This window comes from Panulirus ornatus, chromosome 20 (genome assembly GCF_036320965.1).
Source record: "Panulirus ornatus isolate Po-2019 chromosome 20, ASM3632096v1, whole genome shotgun sequence".
Taxonomy (NCBI): domain Eukaryota; kingdom Metazoa; phylum Arthropoda; class Malacostraca; order Decapoda; family Palinuridae; genus Panulirus; species Panulirus ornatus.
This window is the reverse complement of record NC_092243.1, coordinates 15,620,565-15,637,335: the sequence shown is the minus strand read 5'-3', so window position 1 is coordinate 15,637,335 and position 16,771 is coordinate 15,620,565. Positions and strand designations below refer to the sequence as shown.

The 16,771-nt window shown below is 42.9% G+C and overlaps 1 protein-coding gene across 10 annotated transcripts in view; it reads left to right on the top strand.

Moving 5' to 3' along the window:
- alpha-Catr (alpha-catenin related) overlaps positions 1-16,771 on the top strand; it is a 975,683-nt gene that overhangs the window by 789,498 nt on the left and 169,414 nt on the right. For all 10 annotated transcript variants that reach the window (XR_011714220.1, XM_071674733.1, XM_071674732.1 and 7 more), the window contains one exon: positions 8,172-8,282. Coding sequence is in view for 9 of the 10 variants with exons in the window: in XM_071674733.1 (XP_071530834.1) it covers positions 8,172-8,282 (111 nt within the window). In the remaining variant the exon portion in view is untranslated. The remainder of the gene's footprint in view (positions 1-8,171; positions 8,283-16,771) is intronic.

Genomic DNA, 16,771 nt, shown 5'->3' with positions numbered 1-16,771 from the left:
GCTGCTAACACTTGGGGGTACAGTTACGTTGTGCCGTGGGCATTGTGACTGCCTGTTTGCATAACTCGTGCCTATTTGGAAGAATTCAGTGGTAACGTATCTCGCCAACTTTCTCTCGTCCATTTACCTCGTAATTAGTGAGACTTTTGGCTCACGATTTTAGATCAGCTGGTACTACATACTGAGGTTCACACAGGTTTATCAGGTATGGGCACATGACGGACTGTAGCCATAGAACATTTAAACAAAGACAGGAGATAGTTTTGTTGTCTTGGGCCACCATACCGAAGGAATTTCACATGGAGGCGTAAAATTACGTGCGATTCTTTCATAGTTGTTATGTTGTTTGCTTAGCACTCGGCTGCTGTAGCTCCTGTGGCGTCATGATGGTCAGCAGGTATTGTACACCTTGATGATGGGGGTTCAGTCACGTTAGGATGGGTTGGTACTCACGCCAAGTCTGTGGTCTTCGATGGTCGTACTTCTCGTTTGAGGTGGTGCTCATCAGACGGTGACGGTGTCTACTGTTATTCTGCCGTCACGTTCCCGTGTGACACCCGTGATGCGTGTATCAATGATATTCGTTCATTTGATGGAGTAATATGGTCGCCTTTCCATCACTCTTTAGTTTGATTAGGGATCCTGCCTGCTTCAGAGGAGTTCATCTTCCGCTCGGTTTTGTTGTTGTGCCTATAGCTTTAGCTTTTCCCAGTAGATGGAGGATATTTTCCCACTCGTTTCACTTGTGCTTAAGAGTAAGCATTTAACTCAAGTCTTCTCGTAGAAGCAATGCTTTCTCCATCTTTATTTTCAAATCAGCTTTTCTAGGCCTTGAAACGTTCGCCATCTGAACGGTTGGAACAAGCTACAAGCTTACGCCATCTGCCGGAGTAATTTGCAACCTCCTACTTGCCTCTAGCAGATCATCAGCTAGAGGCCCAGTTACCCCTACAGAACAGTGTCACAGTTTGTGACGATGATAAGAGTTTGGTATAGAAATGATTCCTGTATGTATACTTAATATTTGCTGGATGTTCTCAAATGATCAACATTAATCAAAGAAATGTTTTGTTCTACCAGATCCCTTGTAGATCACTCATTTTTTTGTGTTTAGGAAGGTTAGTAAGAGACGTGGGTATTTGCTGATTGATGTAATCTCTGTATTCTAAAACTGTGATAAATCTGATATGTTTTATGAAAGATTGTGGGTCTTTACCTATCTGCCAACTTAGGAAGGAACAAGAAGAAGAAATTGGCATTTTCATAGCAAAAGAAGAGGACCTTTGGATCGTGACAGCATTAGGACTGAAGTGACTTTAGTCTACTTTTCAGAAAAAGGCTATAATGGTGGCCACACCTTCTAAATGTGTGTATGTCCTCTTCGGTGAAATTCATGTTCCAGCGTATGTGTAACTTGATGTAGTACATAGACCATACTGATCAACTTTTATAAGGTGCACTATGGAACGGTGCAGACTGGTCCTCGATTTGGGCTGCTGAAATAAGATAGTGGCTGGGTGCTTTGTGATATTAGGAGGTAGAACTGGGTGTATATGGGAGCTGTGGGAAACTAGAAGAAAAGGCATGGGGGTGTGGTGTCACAGAATGCATTAAGTGGTGTGTAAATGGCTTGTATATATCCTTGGTTTAGTTACCCTCACCGGGAGGTAAGGTATAATGTAAACAAAGATAAGCAAAGTAAAGATGATGTTAGTTATTGTTTAAAACCTTCCTGACTGATGTTCATGCAGTATTTTGTATCATTTTTCACTGATACTCATGGTAGATGGTCTCTAGCTGTCATGTATAATGCGCCGAAACCACAGCTCCCTTTCCACATCCAGACCCTACAGAACTTTCCATGGTTTACCCCAGACGCTTCACATGTCCTGGTTCAATCCATTGACAGCACGTCGACCCGGGTATACCACATCGATCCAGTTCACTCTATTCCATGCACGCCTTTCACCTTCCTGCATGTTCAGGCCCCAATCACTCAAAATCTTTTTCACTCCATCTTTCCACCTCCATTTTGGTCTCCCACTTCTCCTTGTTCCCTCCACCTCTGACACATATAACCTCTTGGTCAATCTTTCCTCACTCATTTTCTCCATGTGACCAAACCATTTCAAAACACCCTCTTCTGCTCTCTCAACCACACTTTATTTATTACCACACATCTCTCTTACCCTTTCACTACTTACTCAATCAAACCACCTCACACCACATTTTGTCCTCAAACATCTCATTTCCAGCACATCCACCCTCCTGCGTACAACTCTATCTATAGCCCACGCCTCGCAACCATATAACATTGTTGGAACCACTATTCCTTCAAACATACCCATTTTTGCTTTCCAAGATAACGTTCTCGACTTCCACACATTTTTCAACGCTTCCAGAACTTTCGCCCACTCCCCCACCCTATGATTCACTTCCACTTCCATGGTTCCATCCGCTGCCAAATCCACTCCCAGAATTCTAAAACACTTCACTTCCTCCAGTTTCTCTCCATTTAAACTTATTTCCCGACTTGTCCCTCAACCCTACCGTACCTAATAACCTTGCTCTTATTCACATTTACTTTCAGCTTTCTTCTTTCACACACTTTACCAAACTCACTCACCAGCTTCTGCAGTTTTTCACCCGAATCAGCCACCAACGCTGTTTCATCAGCGAACAACAACTGACTCACTTCCCAAGCTCTCTCATCCACAACAGACTGCATACTTGCCCCTCTTTCCAAAACTCATGCATTCACCTCCCTAACAACCCCGTCCATCAACAAATTAAACAACCACGGACACATCACACACCCCTACCGCAAACCAACATTCACTGAGAACCAGTCACTTTCCTCTCTTCCTACACGTACACATGCCTTACATCCTCGATAAAAACTGTTCACTGCTTCTCAAAACTTGCCTCCCACACCATATATTCTTAATACCTTCCACAGAGCATCTCTATCAACTCTATCATATGCCTTCTCCAAATCCATAAATGCTACATACAAATCCATTTGCTTTTCTAAGCATTTCTCATACGTTTTTCAAAGCAAACATCCTCCTAAAATTTAATGAAACTCTCTCACCCCAACTCTCATTTGCCCTCTTTTTCGCCTCTTGCACCTTTCTCTTGACCTCCTGTCAAGAGAAAGGTGCAAGAGGCGAAAAGAGGGGAAATGAGAGTTGAGGTGAGAGCATATCATTAAATGTTAGGGAGAATAAAAGGATGTTCTGGGAGGAGGTAAATAAAGTGTGTAAGACAAGAGAACAAATGGGAACATCAGTGAAGGGGGCTAATTGGGAGGTGATAACAAGTAGTGGTGATGTGAGGAGATGGAGTGAGTATTTTGAAGGTTTGTTGAATGTGTTTGATGATAGAGTGGCAGATATAGGGTGTTTTGGTCGAGGTAGTGTGCAAAGTGAGAGGGTTAGGGAGAATGATTTGGTAAACAGAAAAGAGGTATTAAAAGCTTTGCGGAAGATGAAAGCCGGCAAGGCAGCGGGTTTGGATGATATTGCAGTGGAATTTATTAAAAAAAGGAGGTGACTGTATTGTTGACTGGTTGGTAAGGTTATTTAATGTATGTAAGACTCATGGTGATGTGCCTGAGGACTGGCGGAATGCTTGCATAGTGCCGTTGTACAGAGGCAAAGGGGATAAGAGTGAGTGCTCAAATTACAGAGATATAAGTTTGTTGAGTATTCCTGGTAAATTATATGGGAGGGTATTGATTGAGAGGGTTAAGGCATGTACAGAGCATCAGATTGGGGAAGAGCAGTGTGGTTTCAGAAGTGGTAGAGGATGTGTGGATCAGGTGTTTGCTTGAAAAATGTATGTGAGAAATACTTAGAAAAGCAAATGGATTTGTATGTAGCATTTATGGATTGGAGAAGGCATATAATAGAGTTGATAGAGATACTTTGTGGAAGGTATTAAGAATATATGGTGTGGGAGGTAAGTTGTTAGAAGCAGTGAAGAGTTTTTATCGAGGTTGTAAGGCATGTGTACGTGTAGTGAGAAAGGAAAGTGATTGGTTCTCATAGAATGTTGGTTTGCGGTAGGGGTGCGTGATGTCTCCATGGTTGTTTAATTTGTTTATGGATGGGGTTGTTAGGGAGGTGAATGCAAGAGTTTTGGAATGAGGGGCAAGTATGCAGTCTGTTGGGGATGAGAGAGCTTGGGAAGTGAGTCAGTTGTTGTTCGCTGATGATACATCGCCGATGGCTGATTCGTGTGAGAAACTGCAGAAGCTGGTGAGTGAGTTTGGTAAAGTGTGTGAAAGAAGAAAGCTGAAAGTAAATGTGAATAAGAGCAAGGTTATTGGGTACGGTAGGGTTGAGGGACAAGTCAATTGGGAAGTAAGTTTGAATGAAGAAAAACTGTAGGAAGTGAAGTGTTTTAGATATCTGGAAATGGATCTGGCAGCGGATGGAACCATGGAAGCGGAAGTGAATCATAGGGTGGGGGAGTGGTTGAAAGCTCTGGGAGCGTTGAAAAAACTGTGGAAATCGAGAACGTTATCTTGGAAAGCAAAAATAGGTATATTTGAAGGAATAGTGGTTCTAACGATGTTATATGGTTGCGAGGCGTAGGCTATAGATAGAGTTATGCGGAGGAGGGTAGATGTGCTGGAAATGAGATTTTTGAGGACATGTGGTGTGAGGTGGTTTGATCGAGTAAGTAATGATAGGGTAGGAGAGATGTGTGGTAATAAAAAGAGTGTGGTTGATAGAGCAGAAGAGGGTGTTTTGAAATGATTTGGTCACATGGAGAGAATGAGTGAGGAAAGATTGACCAAGAGGATATATGTGTCAGAGGTGGAGGGAACGAGGAGAAGTGGGAGACCAAATTGGAGTTGGAAAGATGGAGTGAAAAAGATTTTGTGTGATCCGGCCCTGAACATGCAGGAGGGTGAAAGGAGGGCAAAGAATAGAGTGAATTGGAACGATGTGGTATACCGGGGTCGACGTGCTGTCAATGGATTGAACCAGGACATGTGAAGTGTCTGGGGTAAAACATGGAAAGTTTTGTGGGACCTGGATGTGGAAAGTGAGCTGTGGTTTTGGTGCATTATACATGACAGCTAGAGACTGAGTGTGAACCAATGTGGCCTTTGTTGTCTTTTCCTAGCGCTACCTCGCGCACATGCGGGTGAGAGAGGGTTGTCATTTCATGTGTGGTGGGGTGGCGATGGAAATGAATAAGGGCAGACAGTATGAATTATGTACATGTGTATATATGTATATGTGTGTGTGTGTGTGTGTATATATATATATATATATATATATATATATATATATATATATATATATATATATATATGTATACGTTGAGATGTATAGGTATGTATATTTGCATGTGTGGACGTGTATGTATATACTTGTGTATGTGGGTGGGTTGGGTCATTCTATTGTCTGTTTCCTTGCGCTACCTCGCTAACGCGGGAGACAGCGACAGAATGTAATAATGATAATAAAACAAAGATATATATATATATATATATATATATATATATATATATATATATATATATGTGTGTGTGTGTGTGTGTGTGTGGCTGTATGATAAAACAAGAAACTATCAGAACATTTTTAAATTTTAAGATCGTGAAGAGAATTTGGAATATCGTTCGGTAATACCATAGTTGGAGCTTAGGACAAAACTGGTAAATGAATTTATAGGGTAAAAGGTAAGATACGGGTGGTGGTGAATGAAAAAAAAAAAAGAAGATGGAGTGCCAGAAGAATGTAAAGGAAAAAATGGCAGTGAATTGTTAACGGGAATGAAGATGAGGCGGAGGGAATTCGGTGGTTCCCCCACGGAGAGTCTAGTGAAGGCAGCAGAGGATGTGTGTATTGCAGAAGGAGAGGAGGAACACGGAGCTGTGTGTGTGGTGGAAGGAAGAGGTAAAGTGGTAGAAAACGAGAGGGAGGCAAATAGGAGGTGTTTGCTGAAGGTCTTGTTTGGGAAAAGTTGGAATAGGAGGATAACGTGTGTGATGAAAAAATCCACAAGATAAGGGAAGGAAATAGGAAAGTAGACGATGAATTTGTAAGAAAGATGAACAAGAAATTTGTGGATAATCAAAAGAAAACAATATCGGAAGTACATAAAGACGAGCATAAAAGTGGTGCAACTGCAAGACTAACAGATTTAGGAGAATGCCTTTTGACGAAGTCAGATGAGGTGCAACGGATAACATTAGAGAACTGATGGCATCAAAGGACGGGAGTGAGGCAGTAATATCATGAATAGGGATGAAGAGAGGGAGGTGGGAAATGAAAAGTCCAATACTGGAAATAGTATCCATGGATGAGATGAAAACGGCTATAAGCAAGGTAAAAAGCACATTTGAAATGGAGAGGTACCCCACAGTAACTGGGATAACAGCAGAATTTTTGAAAAGTAGAGGTGATGGTGGCAGGAGACTAGACGCACGGATATATATGTGTGTGTTTATGGGAGAAAGAGGAAGGGTGCCTGATGACTGGACAGGAGCAGTGGTATTGTCTCTCTATAAAGGAAATTGCGGCAAGGATGATAAAAACTGTATATAGGAATCAGCTTACTGAGCACACTCGGAAAGGTGCAGGAGAGGATTGTTACTGAGAGGGTAAGGAAAACAAGAGTACGGGATAATTGAAAATCAGGGAGGATGAGGTCCTTTGGTGAGGCAGAGAATATGTACATCAGATTACCTCGATGAAGATGGCTGCAGAAAAATAGAGAGCAAAGAGAAGAACGTTGTGTGTAGAATTCATGGACCTAGACATGGGATACGATAGATTGGACTGGAATGCGTTTTGGGAGGAACTGAAAATCTGCTGTGTCGCACGAAAGTTTCTGAATGCAAGAAAATCGTTCTACGGAAATGGTAAGGTATGTGTGAAGTTGGGTAGGAGGTTGAGTGAAAGTTTTGGAATGCACAGGGGACAGAAGAAGGGCTGTGTGGCATTACCTTGGCTTTTATATAGGGTTAGGGAAGTGAGAGAGATGAGAACAAGAATAAGATGAGCACAATGGAAAGACCTGAGTTGTTGGTGACTAGCTCACTGCCAGACGACCCAGTGTTGCTTATGAGGGGGAAGGCAAAGTACAGGTGGAGGAGGACGCCACGGTGTACAAGAAGGACGTTGAGGGCAAATGTCGATGAAGTGATAGTTTTAGAAAGGCTATGGACATTGCAGTACCATACAGGACATTTGAGAAGGTAGAGTGAAGTGCATGGTTAAGGTGGGGATGGTTAGTACATTGGAGACATTAAGAGAACTGAGATATTTGTCTTCAAATCGATGGAAACATGGCGCACTGAGAGGAAAGAAAAGAAGTGAGGGAAGGCTCAGTCCTGCCAACCGTAAGCAACGGGTGTGAGACATTAACATGGGATGGAGTAGACAGTTATGGGAATTGGACTGCTGAAATGTGGTGTTGGAGAGGCTTTTTCCGTGGTAGTACATGGTAAGGTGAAGCAGTGCTCAAGTGTGCTGTTGGAGAGTAGGTCTTTTAAGGCCATGAAACTGCTGGATCATTTTGGAGAAGGTGATGGTGGAGGGGAGATATATAAAGGAGTTAGGGAAAGGGAAACTGAGATAAGGGAAGACAGCCGGCATCCTGAGGTGGGTAGGTAAGGGAGTATCTCGGGTAGAAGACCCAGGTGGAGAGGAAGGCACTGAAGTACTTAAGGAGTGGGAGGGAAAGATAAAGGAGTACATTGGGGAGAAGACCCATGTGGGGGAGATTGAAGTGTGGGAGAACATTGGAGAGAAGACCCTCGTGGCGAGGGTCAGGCAATACGCTGGGGAGAAGACCCAGTGGGTGTATCAGGGGTATGGAAAGTTTTCTTGTTGATTCTCCCTCTCCCCAGCTCCGGGGAGGAACGAGGCATCAGAAATCTGTATTTTCATTCACTTCACGCTCGCCATGTACGTTCAAAAAAGTCCCATGACATTTTGAAATGAGAAATTGACTTTTGTCCAAAAGATTTTGATATTACTGCTTCCATTATTTATAGTTATAAGGTATTTGTCTTTCATTATCACGTTCTTCGCTTCTTTTTCAGATTTTTTTTTTCTCCTCAGAGAAGACGTGCAATGATTCTCCATCACTATAAGGACCATAGAGAATCTGATCCTTTATTTAGTTTCTCTTCTTAATCTTCCCAGGAGCAGAAGGATCCACCCTCGCCTGGGGACGAGTTGGAGACAGCCATCAACGCAGTACTGTCAGCCACCAGAGAGATGAAACATCAGCTGCAGACTACGGCCCTGATGCAGGTAATGTGCTGATTCATCTTACTTGGTCAGGTCTGTCTGGCCCATACTTACGTGTTCCTCAACTACATCACTTGCACCTACGTGTGCCACACGTCCTTGGTCTTTACCAGCCACAGCTATATCTGCCTGACACACACTTCTGTGAACAGTGATTGCCTGTCCTACATACCGCGTGGTTCTACCCCTCCTAGCTATAATCAACCTCGTCCACATCTTTGTAAACCAAATTTTCTGGCCGACACCCACGTGGGACAAGTTCGCTCCTTGGCCCACACACCTCTAGCTCTCAACTGCCTGGTCCTCACCTTACTGGCCACACCTGCCGGAACAGTTCCTAAATGGCCCGTGGTCTGTACCTGCCTCTTTCCACAATGAATGTATCCACACTTGCATGGTCATACTTGCTTGTGCCCATAAGTACCCAGCACACAACACGTTCACATCATGCTGATGTTTCACTTGCCCCATTTATACCTGACCCGTACTTACATGCCTGAACATACATACTTTACTCTTTCATGGACGACACCTTCCTTGCCAGACACTTGTCTATCCCAGACCCGACTAGCCAACACCCGTATCGTTACACTTGCCTGACAGACCAACACCTCTATGGTTAGGTTTGCCCAACCCACATCAAGCTGGGCCTTCCCTGATTGATACCACCTACTTGGCCTACACCTGCCGAGCCATGTCAGTCACTATTGAGAAAGAATGAAAAATATTATACCATGTGTTTTTTGTGTAGCTGTTCAGTGGTTTTGACCACTATGGCCGTGCAGGAAGGCTGTGATAGAACAGGTTTAGCTCTCTCGAATACAAGATTAGCGAGTGTGATGAACAAAATATGGGGCAGGGATTGATTTAAGCTGCTCAAGTGTTATTAGAGTTGAAGAGGGAAAGAGAAAAGGTGGAAGAGAATTCCACAGCTTCGCTTTGCTTGGAAACAAGAAAGTATTATATGTCCAGTCTCCTGTAACCGATCTCCACACAGTTACTATGGTAACCAACAACCTGATGTTTGCCACAAGTCCATGTCATAAGGGCTGGAACGCACGCGCACAGCTCATCAAAGTAGTGGCCGAAGTGGTACTTATAGAAACGGGAGAAGTAATAGCAGGAGAGCTGTTAAGACAGGAGGTTTTTAACTCCACTTTGGCTAAAAGAGACGCGGAGGAAGAGCCACCCCAGGTAGGTGAAAAGCACTCCGTTCTAGGGCGGACGAGACCCATATAAATGTGGAATGGTTGCTCGCTAGGAAAATAATTACGGCACCTATACAACACCCCCAGCTCTTGAGGTTTCCAGGATGAAGTGGAGGATATGGTTATGCCACTGTTATTGCAATAATGAATTGTCTTTGAAATCTGGTCGTAGGAAACAAGTGAGATGAAGAAAGATAATCAGGAAAAGATTACGTTTTTGCTCTGTTTAATTTTACGAAGGTAGTTATTCCCCATTCTGCAACGGTGCAAAGGTTCTACTTAAGAGAGCAATTATAACCGTGTGAAATATATTGAAGTGAGTTGAAGTGGGAAAGTGAGCTAAAGTACAAGAGTGGAATCGTTGGCGTAAGGTGTAAATAGCGTTAAAAGTTCAGGAAAATACATCCGTTATGTTGAGAAGAAAGAGGATAGGGTATAGGACAAAATCCTGAGGGACACCATAGAGCGAGACGTTGTTCCATTAACGAAGGGTTACTTCATTGGGATGACTGGAGAGAAACTTTATGCATTAGAGAACAGAGAGAAGTAGATGATCAAATGAAGGAAGTTTATGAAGCAAAGACTTTTGTCATAACTTGTAAAATGCTTGAGAGATGTTGAGGTTCACGACACAAGATTTACCAATATTCCCAGAAGAGAAAGACAAGATGTAGTTCACATAGAGATCACCAGCAGATGTTGCTACATGAAAGCTGTATTGATGATCTGGAAGGAAAAGAAGATGCTATTCTACATGTTACATGCATGAGATTTAAGGAGATTCTCGAAGATTTTGGAGATAGGTCTAAAACGATCTCTATTCTTAGGGATGGGCTGAACTGTAGTATTCTTCCGGGAAGAAAGGAAAGTGTGGGGTTTGGGACAAGGACAAAATAGGCTGTCAAGGATCAGCGTAACCTTTGAGGCAAGCTTTTTTAGGTCACGAGGAGGTATGCCATCTGGTTCACATGCCTTAACCACCTTCAGCTTCGAGCGAACTCAGGAGACCTCGTACGAGAAAAATATGAGAAGGTGCATATGCTCAGTTAGGAGAAACTGGGGAAGGACGAGATGTGGAGTCATTGAACGACGAATCAGAGGAAAATAAAGAGCCAAAAAGAAATCGTCTTTATCGAATGGAGGTTTAGGTATAGAGTGATCAGGTCAGAAACGAATTAGAAAGTTAGATTAAAAACTGCTGTTGGAGACGCTTTTGGTCGAATAGCAGACAAAAACTCTATCAGTCAAAGAGGGACTCAAAACAACACTCATCTTCTTGTGTAAACATGCTAGACTCTACGAGTAACAGCTTGATAATCATTCCAAGTACAAATTGAAACAAGGAGATTCAGAAGGTCAAACGGGGAAAGTTTCCAGGCTTAATCAGAGCAAGATCTGAGAAGATAAAGATTGGAGAGAAGAAAGGAGGTAGTGCTCTATTCTAGTCACGGTAGCCTCTGCTATATGACCAGCACAGCTGGAAGTATCCATCCCGGCAAAGCAGTGGTGGCCCCAAAGACAAGCGCTGCAAAGAAAGCCATTGAACCCTCCCACAGTATCAGGAAGAGGGAAAGAGTGCATGTGCCCAGCTGAAAATTATAGAAATAAGATACTGGGGTATGAATACCTTAAGATTGCAGAAATGTTTCATATATATATATATATATATATATATATATATATATATATATATATATATATATATATATATATATAGTGAGAAGGTTCACAGTTCAAAATGACGATGAGGGGCTCGTGTTGGACCTTTGATTATGTCCTTGTTAAAGAGAGTTAAAGTGGTGGCCTCAGCTCCACCAGCATCATCGTGAGTAGAGCCAAATTTTTCTTTGTGGTGTACATTGAAATCCCCAGCAGAAAGGATTTCAACACGTGAATGGTAAGAGAGCAATGGCTCATAACACGAAGTCAGATAGGCGAAGACTCGTACCGAGTGGGAGAGTTGAAGGGAGAATATACGAAGCATAAAAGCAAAGTGTCGGAGGGCAGAGAAACTTAAAGCCAGATGGCATCGAAGCTGGGAAATTTAAGATCCGTGAGGTGAGCAATGGGCGTTTTTGTACTACAGTAAGCACAAACATCGAACTTGGAGTGGAAACTATGGTAGAGATCATGGTTAGAGATTTGATTGTGAGGACAGCGGCCTTGGAGAGTTTGATTTTCAAAAAGATCAGTGAAGGATGAAGACAGACGACGTTCATCAGAGGAGCGGCTGGATGCGAGGCCACGAATGTCGTAAAAGTGCATGAACAAGGGAAGGTCCAGTAGCAGCGGCGGTCGCAGCGCAGTGGATCCTGGCCGTTTGGAATCAGTCACAGGAGCCTGTGGTAGTGTTCAGTCCTCCTTAACTGGTGACGATGCTCCAACTCAGCTCCAGAGAGACATCACTCTGCTGCACATATATATATATATTTGATATAAAATAAAGGAAATTTGGCAATTAGGAATTGAGAACGGAGTGAGCTGCATGTTCTCTGTTGTGTTAAATGGAGTATGTGTGTGTGTGTGTGTGTGTGTGGGGGGGGGGGGGGGGGGGGGAGGGGGGGGCTGTATCCCAAGAACCTACGTGTCAGTGAGGCAGGAAAAAAAGCCAGCATATTCGGCCAGGGATGGGAACGTGGCAACCTCTGCAGTGATGATTCACTGCCCCTCTGTCACTAACCCTCCTGATAGATAAGGTGTCAGCACTTCGCTGGTCATTGACCGCCTGCTACTTATGCTGTTTGATTTCACGGTTTTTACATTTTTACATTTTTATGTCTGCTTCCCCCCTTTTGCTTCTCACCTCTGTTTACTCCTCATCTGTTTACCTATGTTGCTTATCACCTCTATTGTTTACCCCTCATCTGCTTACCTATATTGCTTATCGCTTCTGTTGTTTACTCCTCTTGTACCTCTTTATTACTGGATTTATCAACAGTTCTTATCGATGGTTTTGGAAGTTATCAAAATTTTCGCTGCGAGAGGCGAGGGTAAGGAGACAGGGAGTAGATCCCCCTGCTTGGGGTCAGGTAAGGTTGCCTGGTGTGAACGCTTTCGCTCGACACTTCCCGACACGTCCAGATGGCTGGCAACTGCTTAGACTTCTCCCACGAGTGCCGCTGGACTTGGGATAAATGAAAATAATCTTTCCACTCATAGGAGTTGATATTTGTACGAATCTCGATATTTGCAACAACTTATCTCCATAGGAAAACCTGGTGAATCCAGGAATAAAGTGTCACGAGTAGATATCAACAGTGTGATACCGTTATATCGGCAAAATAACCATTGCGAACTGTCAGATGCGCATATGAATGGCAGCGAGGATAATCATTCTGCAAACACTTACAGATGATGATGGCGAATAGAACCTCATTAAACCTGTAGAACACAACTTTCGGTATGAAAGAATGTGAAGTGATATAAGACCTGACCCTTGACTAAAGACTGAATTTACACTCACTTAAGAGAAGGAGGGCTAGAGGGGATATGATGGAAGTTTTTAAATAGGTGAAGGGCATTGATAAAGGTAACATGAATAGAGTTCTTAGAATGGCGCCACCGGATAGGACAGAAAATAATGGATTTGAATTAGATGAAAAAAGTAACTAGATTCAGGTCGGATGTGGGTAAATATTGGTTCAGGAATAGGGTAGCAGATTTATGGAATAAGCTGCCAAGTAACAGTAGTGGAAACTAGGTCTATAGGTAGCTTTAAACGAAGGTTAGATGTGTTTATGGGTTCAGGCGGGTGGTTGTAGGGTGGAAAGCCTCGGGACTTGCCTAGCATGGGCCAACAGGCCTCTTGCAGTGTCCTTACGTCTTATATTCGTATGTAATATAAGACCTGACCCTTGACTAAAGTGGTCATGAGCCATGATGTAGAAGTTTCTTACCGCCCACGACTTGTATCGTGTGAGTAACTGTACCACTTCTGTAATATGTCAAAGTTTGTGAATAAAGAAGTCAAGTCTGAAAAATATTAGGAAAACTTATACTCGAGGTCACATAGGCATGACTCATGGTCCAGGAATTAAAAGCTGTAAAGCTAATGAGATTTAGCCAAATGTCTCCGAAAAAGCACGGTATATATAAGTCACTTTGTTACGAAAAGATTAATTAGCATAAGACATAAATATCGTACTTCGTTCTGGAATAAAAAGGAAAAGGTTTGTTTCCTTCCTGCACAGGGAATAACTTATGTCCTTCTTCCTGGGAGAGGAATAACCTTTTTTCTAACCTGTGATGAATTAGGTAATCCTGTGAAAAATTATGGGGCTGATATCCTCCTTGGCCACCTCTGGTTGTGGCTAAGGAGTGATGGGTTAGCGTAGGACTGTGTAAGACGGTATTTATGGTCTTGGAGCGGTAACCAAAGAAAACAAAAATGTCTGGAAAGGAGAAAAAATTAAATTATAAATGACTTGGACCTGACTTAGGTAAGCTGGTGATGTAGTATTTCTTAAGGATGTCTGTTTGAAATATGTGTATGGTTTTTATCACTAGAATGTACGTATAAAAACTCGTAGGTTGAAATTAATACCTAAGGATTTTGTATCACTGGTTGCCAGGGGGTTGGGCAAGGCTGGCCTGTGTCCTTGGTCACGGGTGGCTAGTCTTGTCCTCTGCCCCTGCCCGTGATAGGGGACCTTCCCTGGGAGAATGTCCCCTGCCCATGGTAGGGGACCTTCCTTGAGGGAGTGTCCCCCTGCCTGTGGTAGGGAGCTGCTGCTTCCCTGCCCGTAAGAGCACTGTTTGAGCACCTCTGTAGCAGTTACCTCCTTCGAGGGCCTGAGAGGTCTCTCCATACTCATCATCATTCTTCCCCAAGATACAAGCTCACTCATACTTGTTAGAACTTTGAGGAACCACAGAACCCTCGGCTGTTTTTCTGTGACTACTTCACTTCTTCAGATATCATCTTTATGATCCTGTGTTCGTTCAAGAGCTCAACCTGAGAGCTGCATATCCTAAGGGACGGGTATGTAGGGGCTACAGAGTAACAGAATCACACGTAAAGCGCCAGTAATAGAAGAAAAAAAGTACCTTAGTTATCAGTGGAAAAAGATAGTATTGTCTGACCTATCTTCTCCCGCCTTACTGAGAGGCATTGAGGTTAGCACCCACTTTAGGGCAGAGGTGGCCAACTCAGTTGAGAGAGAGAGCCAGAACGTAGTAACCTGCACCGTCTAGAATCCACAAAATTATGAACTGGTTTACTGAGCATCCCAATAATTCATGTGATAATGTTAGTGACCAAGTCATTCAGTTGAATTTGGCTGACGTACAAGTACCAGCAGGAAGATGATGAGAAGCACAAATACCGATGAAAAGCGAGTGTTCCTGCAATGATGATAATAATAATAGAAATGATTCTTGTGTGTCTTTTTGAGATTTTTGGTCGTCTTTTCTTTCCATGATTCCCTTGAACTTTGGCTTATGCTCTGTTGTGCCCACACACACAAGTTCTCTTAAGTGGCTGTCAGTCAAAACAGCTCGATGCTGGGATTTCATGAGTTGAAGCGCTGAGAAAATGGACTCGCATGGGTCGGTCGAGTCATAAATAGAGATTGATTACATGCGGCGCTTCTGATAACACGGTATTTATCCTTCGGTACTAATTTCCAGAAAGTAAGAATTCCCTCTGTATTATGGACAGGTGTCAGTCTGTCACCTCCCGAAAAGTTCAGTTATTTTCACGTGAGGTTTTTTCCTCATCAGCGACTCAAAGAGACTTCAGATAGTCTGTTTCCACGCTAAAAAGTTCATTCATAAACCTGATTTGGGCTCTTTTCAGCTGCAAATCATGAGATCTTGCTAAAAAAAAAAAAAAAAAAAAAAAAAAAAAAAGCCCTGCAGGTCTATGGTCACATTTGAATCTGTTCTCTGTCATCTGTGTTGTTCTACATCTTTTGATCAGACTTGAAGCTGTAGCAGTGATTGATCAGACCTAAAGCTTTAGCAGTAAAGGAAATGTGTCAGTTCATCTTAAGCTATCTGTTTGTGAAAAACTACAGTTTTTTAATGAGCGCAAATGTGGTCTAACTTGGATCAGATATCAACTTGAAGTTCTCTTGTAAATCTACGTTCAGTTTATCCAAATGGAGCAGCGAGAAAAGCCAGAATCTGTAACCCACTCTAGATCTGTAAGCTCAGGGTGAGTTTTATGCTTTTCCTCTGGAAAAGATCTCACCGGCTCCAGTGGCCCAAAGAGCTCACCGGCTCCAGTAGTTCAAAGATCTCGCGAGCTCCAGTGGCCCATAGATCTCACCGGGTTCCGTAGCTCAAGATCTCACTAGCTCCAGTAGCTCAAAGACCTCACTAGTTCCAGTAGCTCAGAGATCTCACCTGCTCCAGTAGCTCAAAGAAAGAGGAGATAGCTTTACCCCTGGAGAGCCACGGAACTGAGCTGTGCAGTGGTAAATCAGTTGGGGAAGCTTCTTCGCTTACTTCTCTCGCCAAGTTTTGAAACTGTACGTGAGTTAGTGCATATGTCCCGGTAAAATTTACAATATCCATGACATCGAACTCGTAAGTTTAGAGGCCAGTTGCTCACGGTAAATAATACAGTGATGTCCACAATCCAGGACCATCATATTTATAGATCCACACATAGACGAAGCGACGTTTGATGCTATGACAGTGAACTTTTTTAAATGCAAGTTGTGCTCTCCAATCACCTCCATCAGTGCCTCTTATATTTTGTCCGCGAGTTCCTCCTTTCAGAGAGAGAATATCCAGGAGTTGTCTCACCTCAGGGACATCAGACACAGTATGAACAAAAACTCACAGTTGAGGTTTATCCTGCACATTACACGAATCACCCAAAATTATTCACAAATACTCACAGTGATGAAGTTTTGCGTCAACTTCACTCTTACAAAAGAAATTCTGCGCTCAGTTGTGCGGCGTGAAAACTGAAGGTCTGTCGAGTCTTGGTCTCTGGTGCCAAAATTGAAATGACATCAGTGAAGCAATTCTTAATTTGATACAATCATCTTTGGAGTAGGACTTTCTTGAATGTGTGGATGTACCATTTAAATGATAGGGGGCTAATGCTACTACTGTCTGTGCTGAGCCGATATAGCTGGCGTAAACCTGAAGTTACTTTTTCCATTTGTGTTTTTTCGTGATTTTACTTTCGACGTGCAAAGTCGAGAACCCTGGGGGAATTTTTTGTCAATATTTGCATAGTTTGAAGTCACATGACTTCGTCAGTTTGAAGGCTTGAAGTGTGACACACACATCTGGCAGTCATATGATCCTGCCATTACGTTCAGTGAA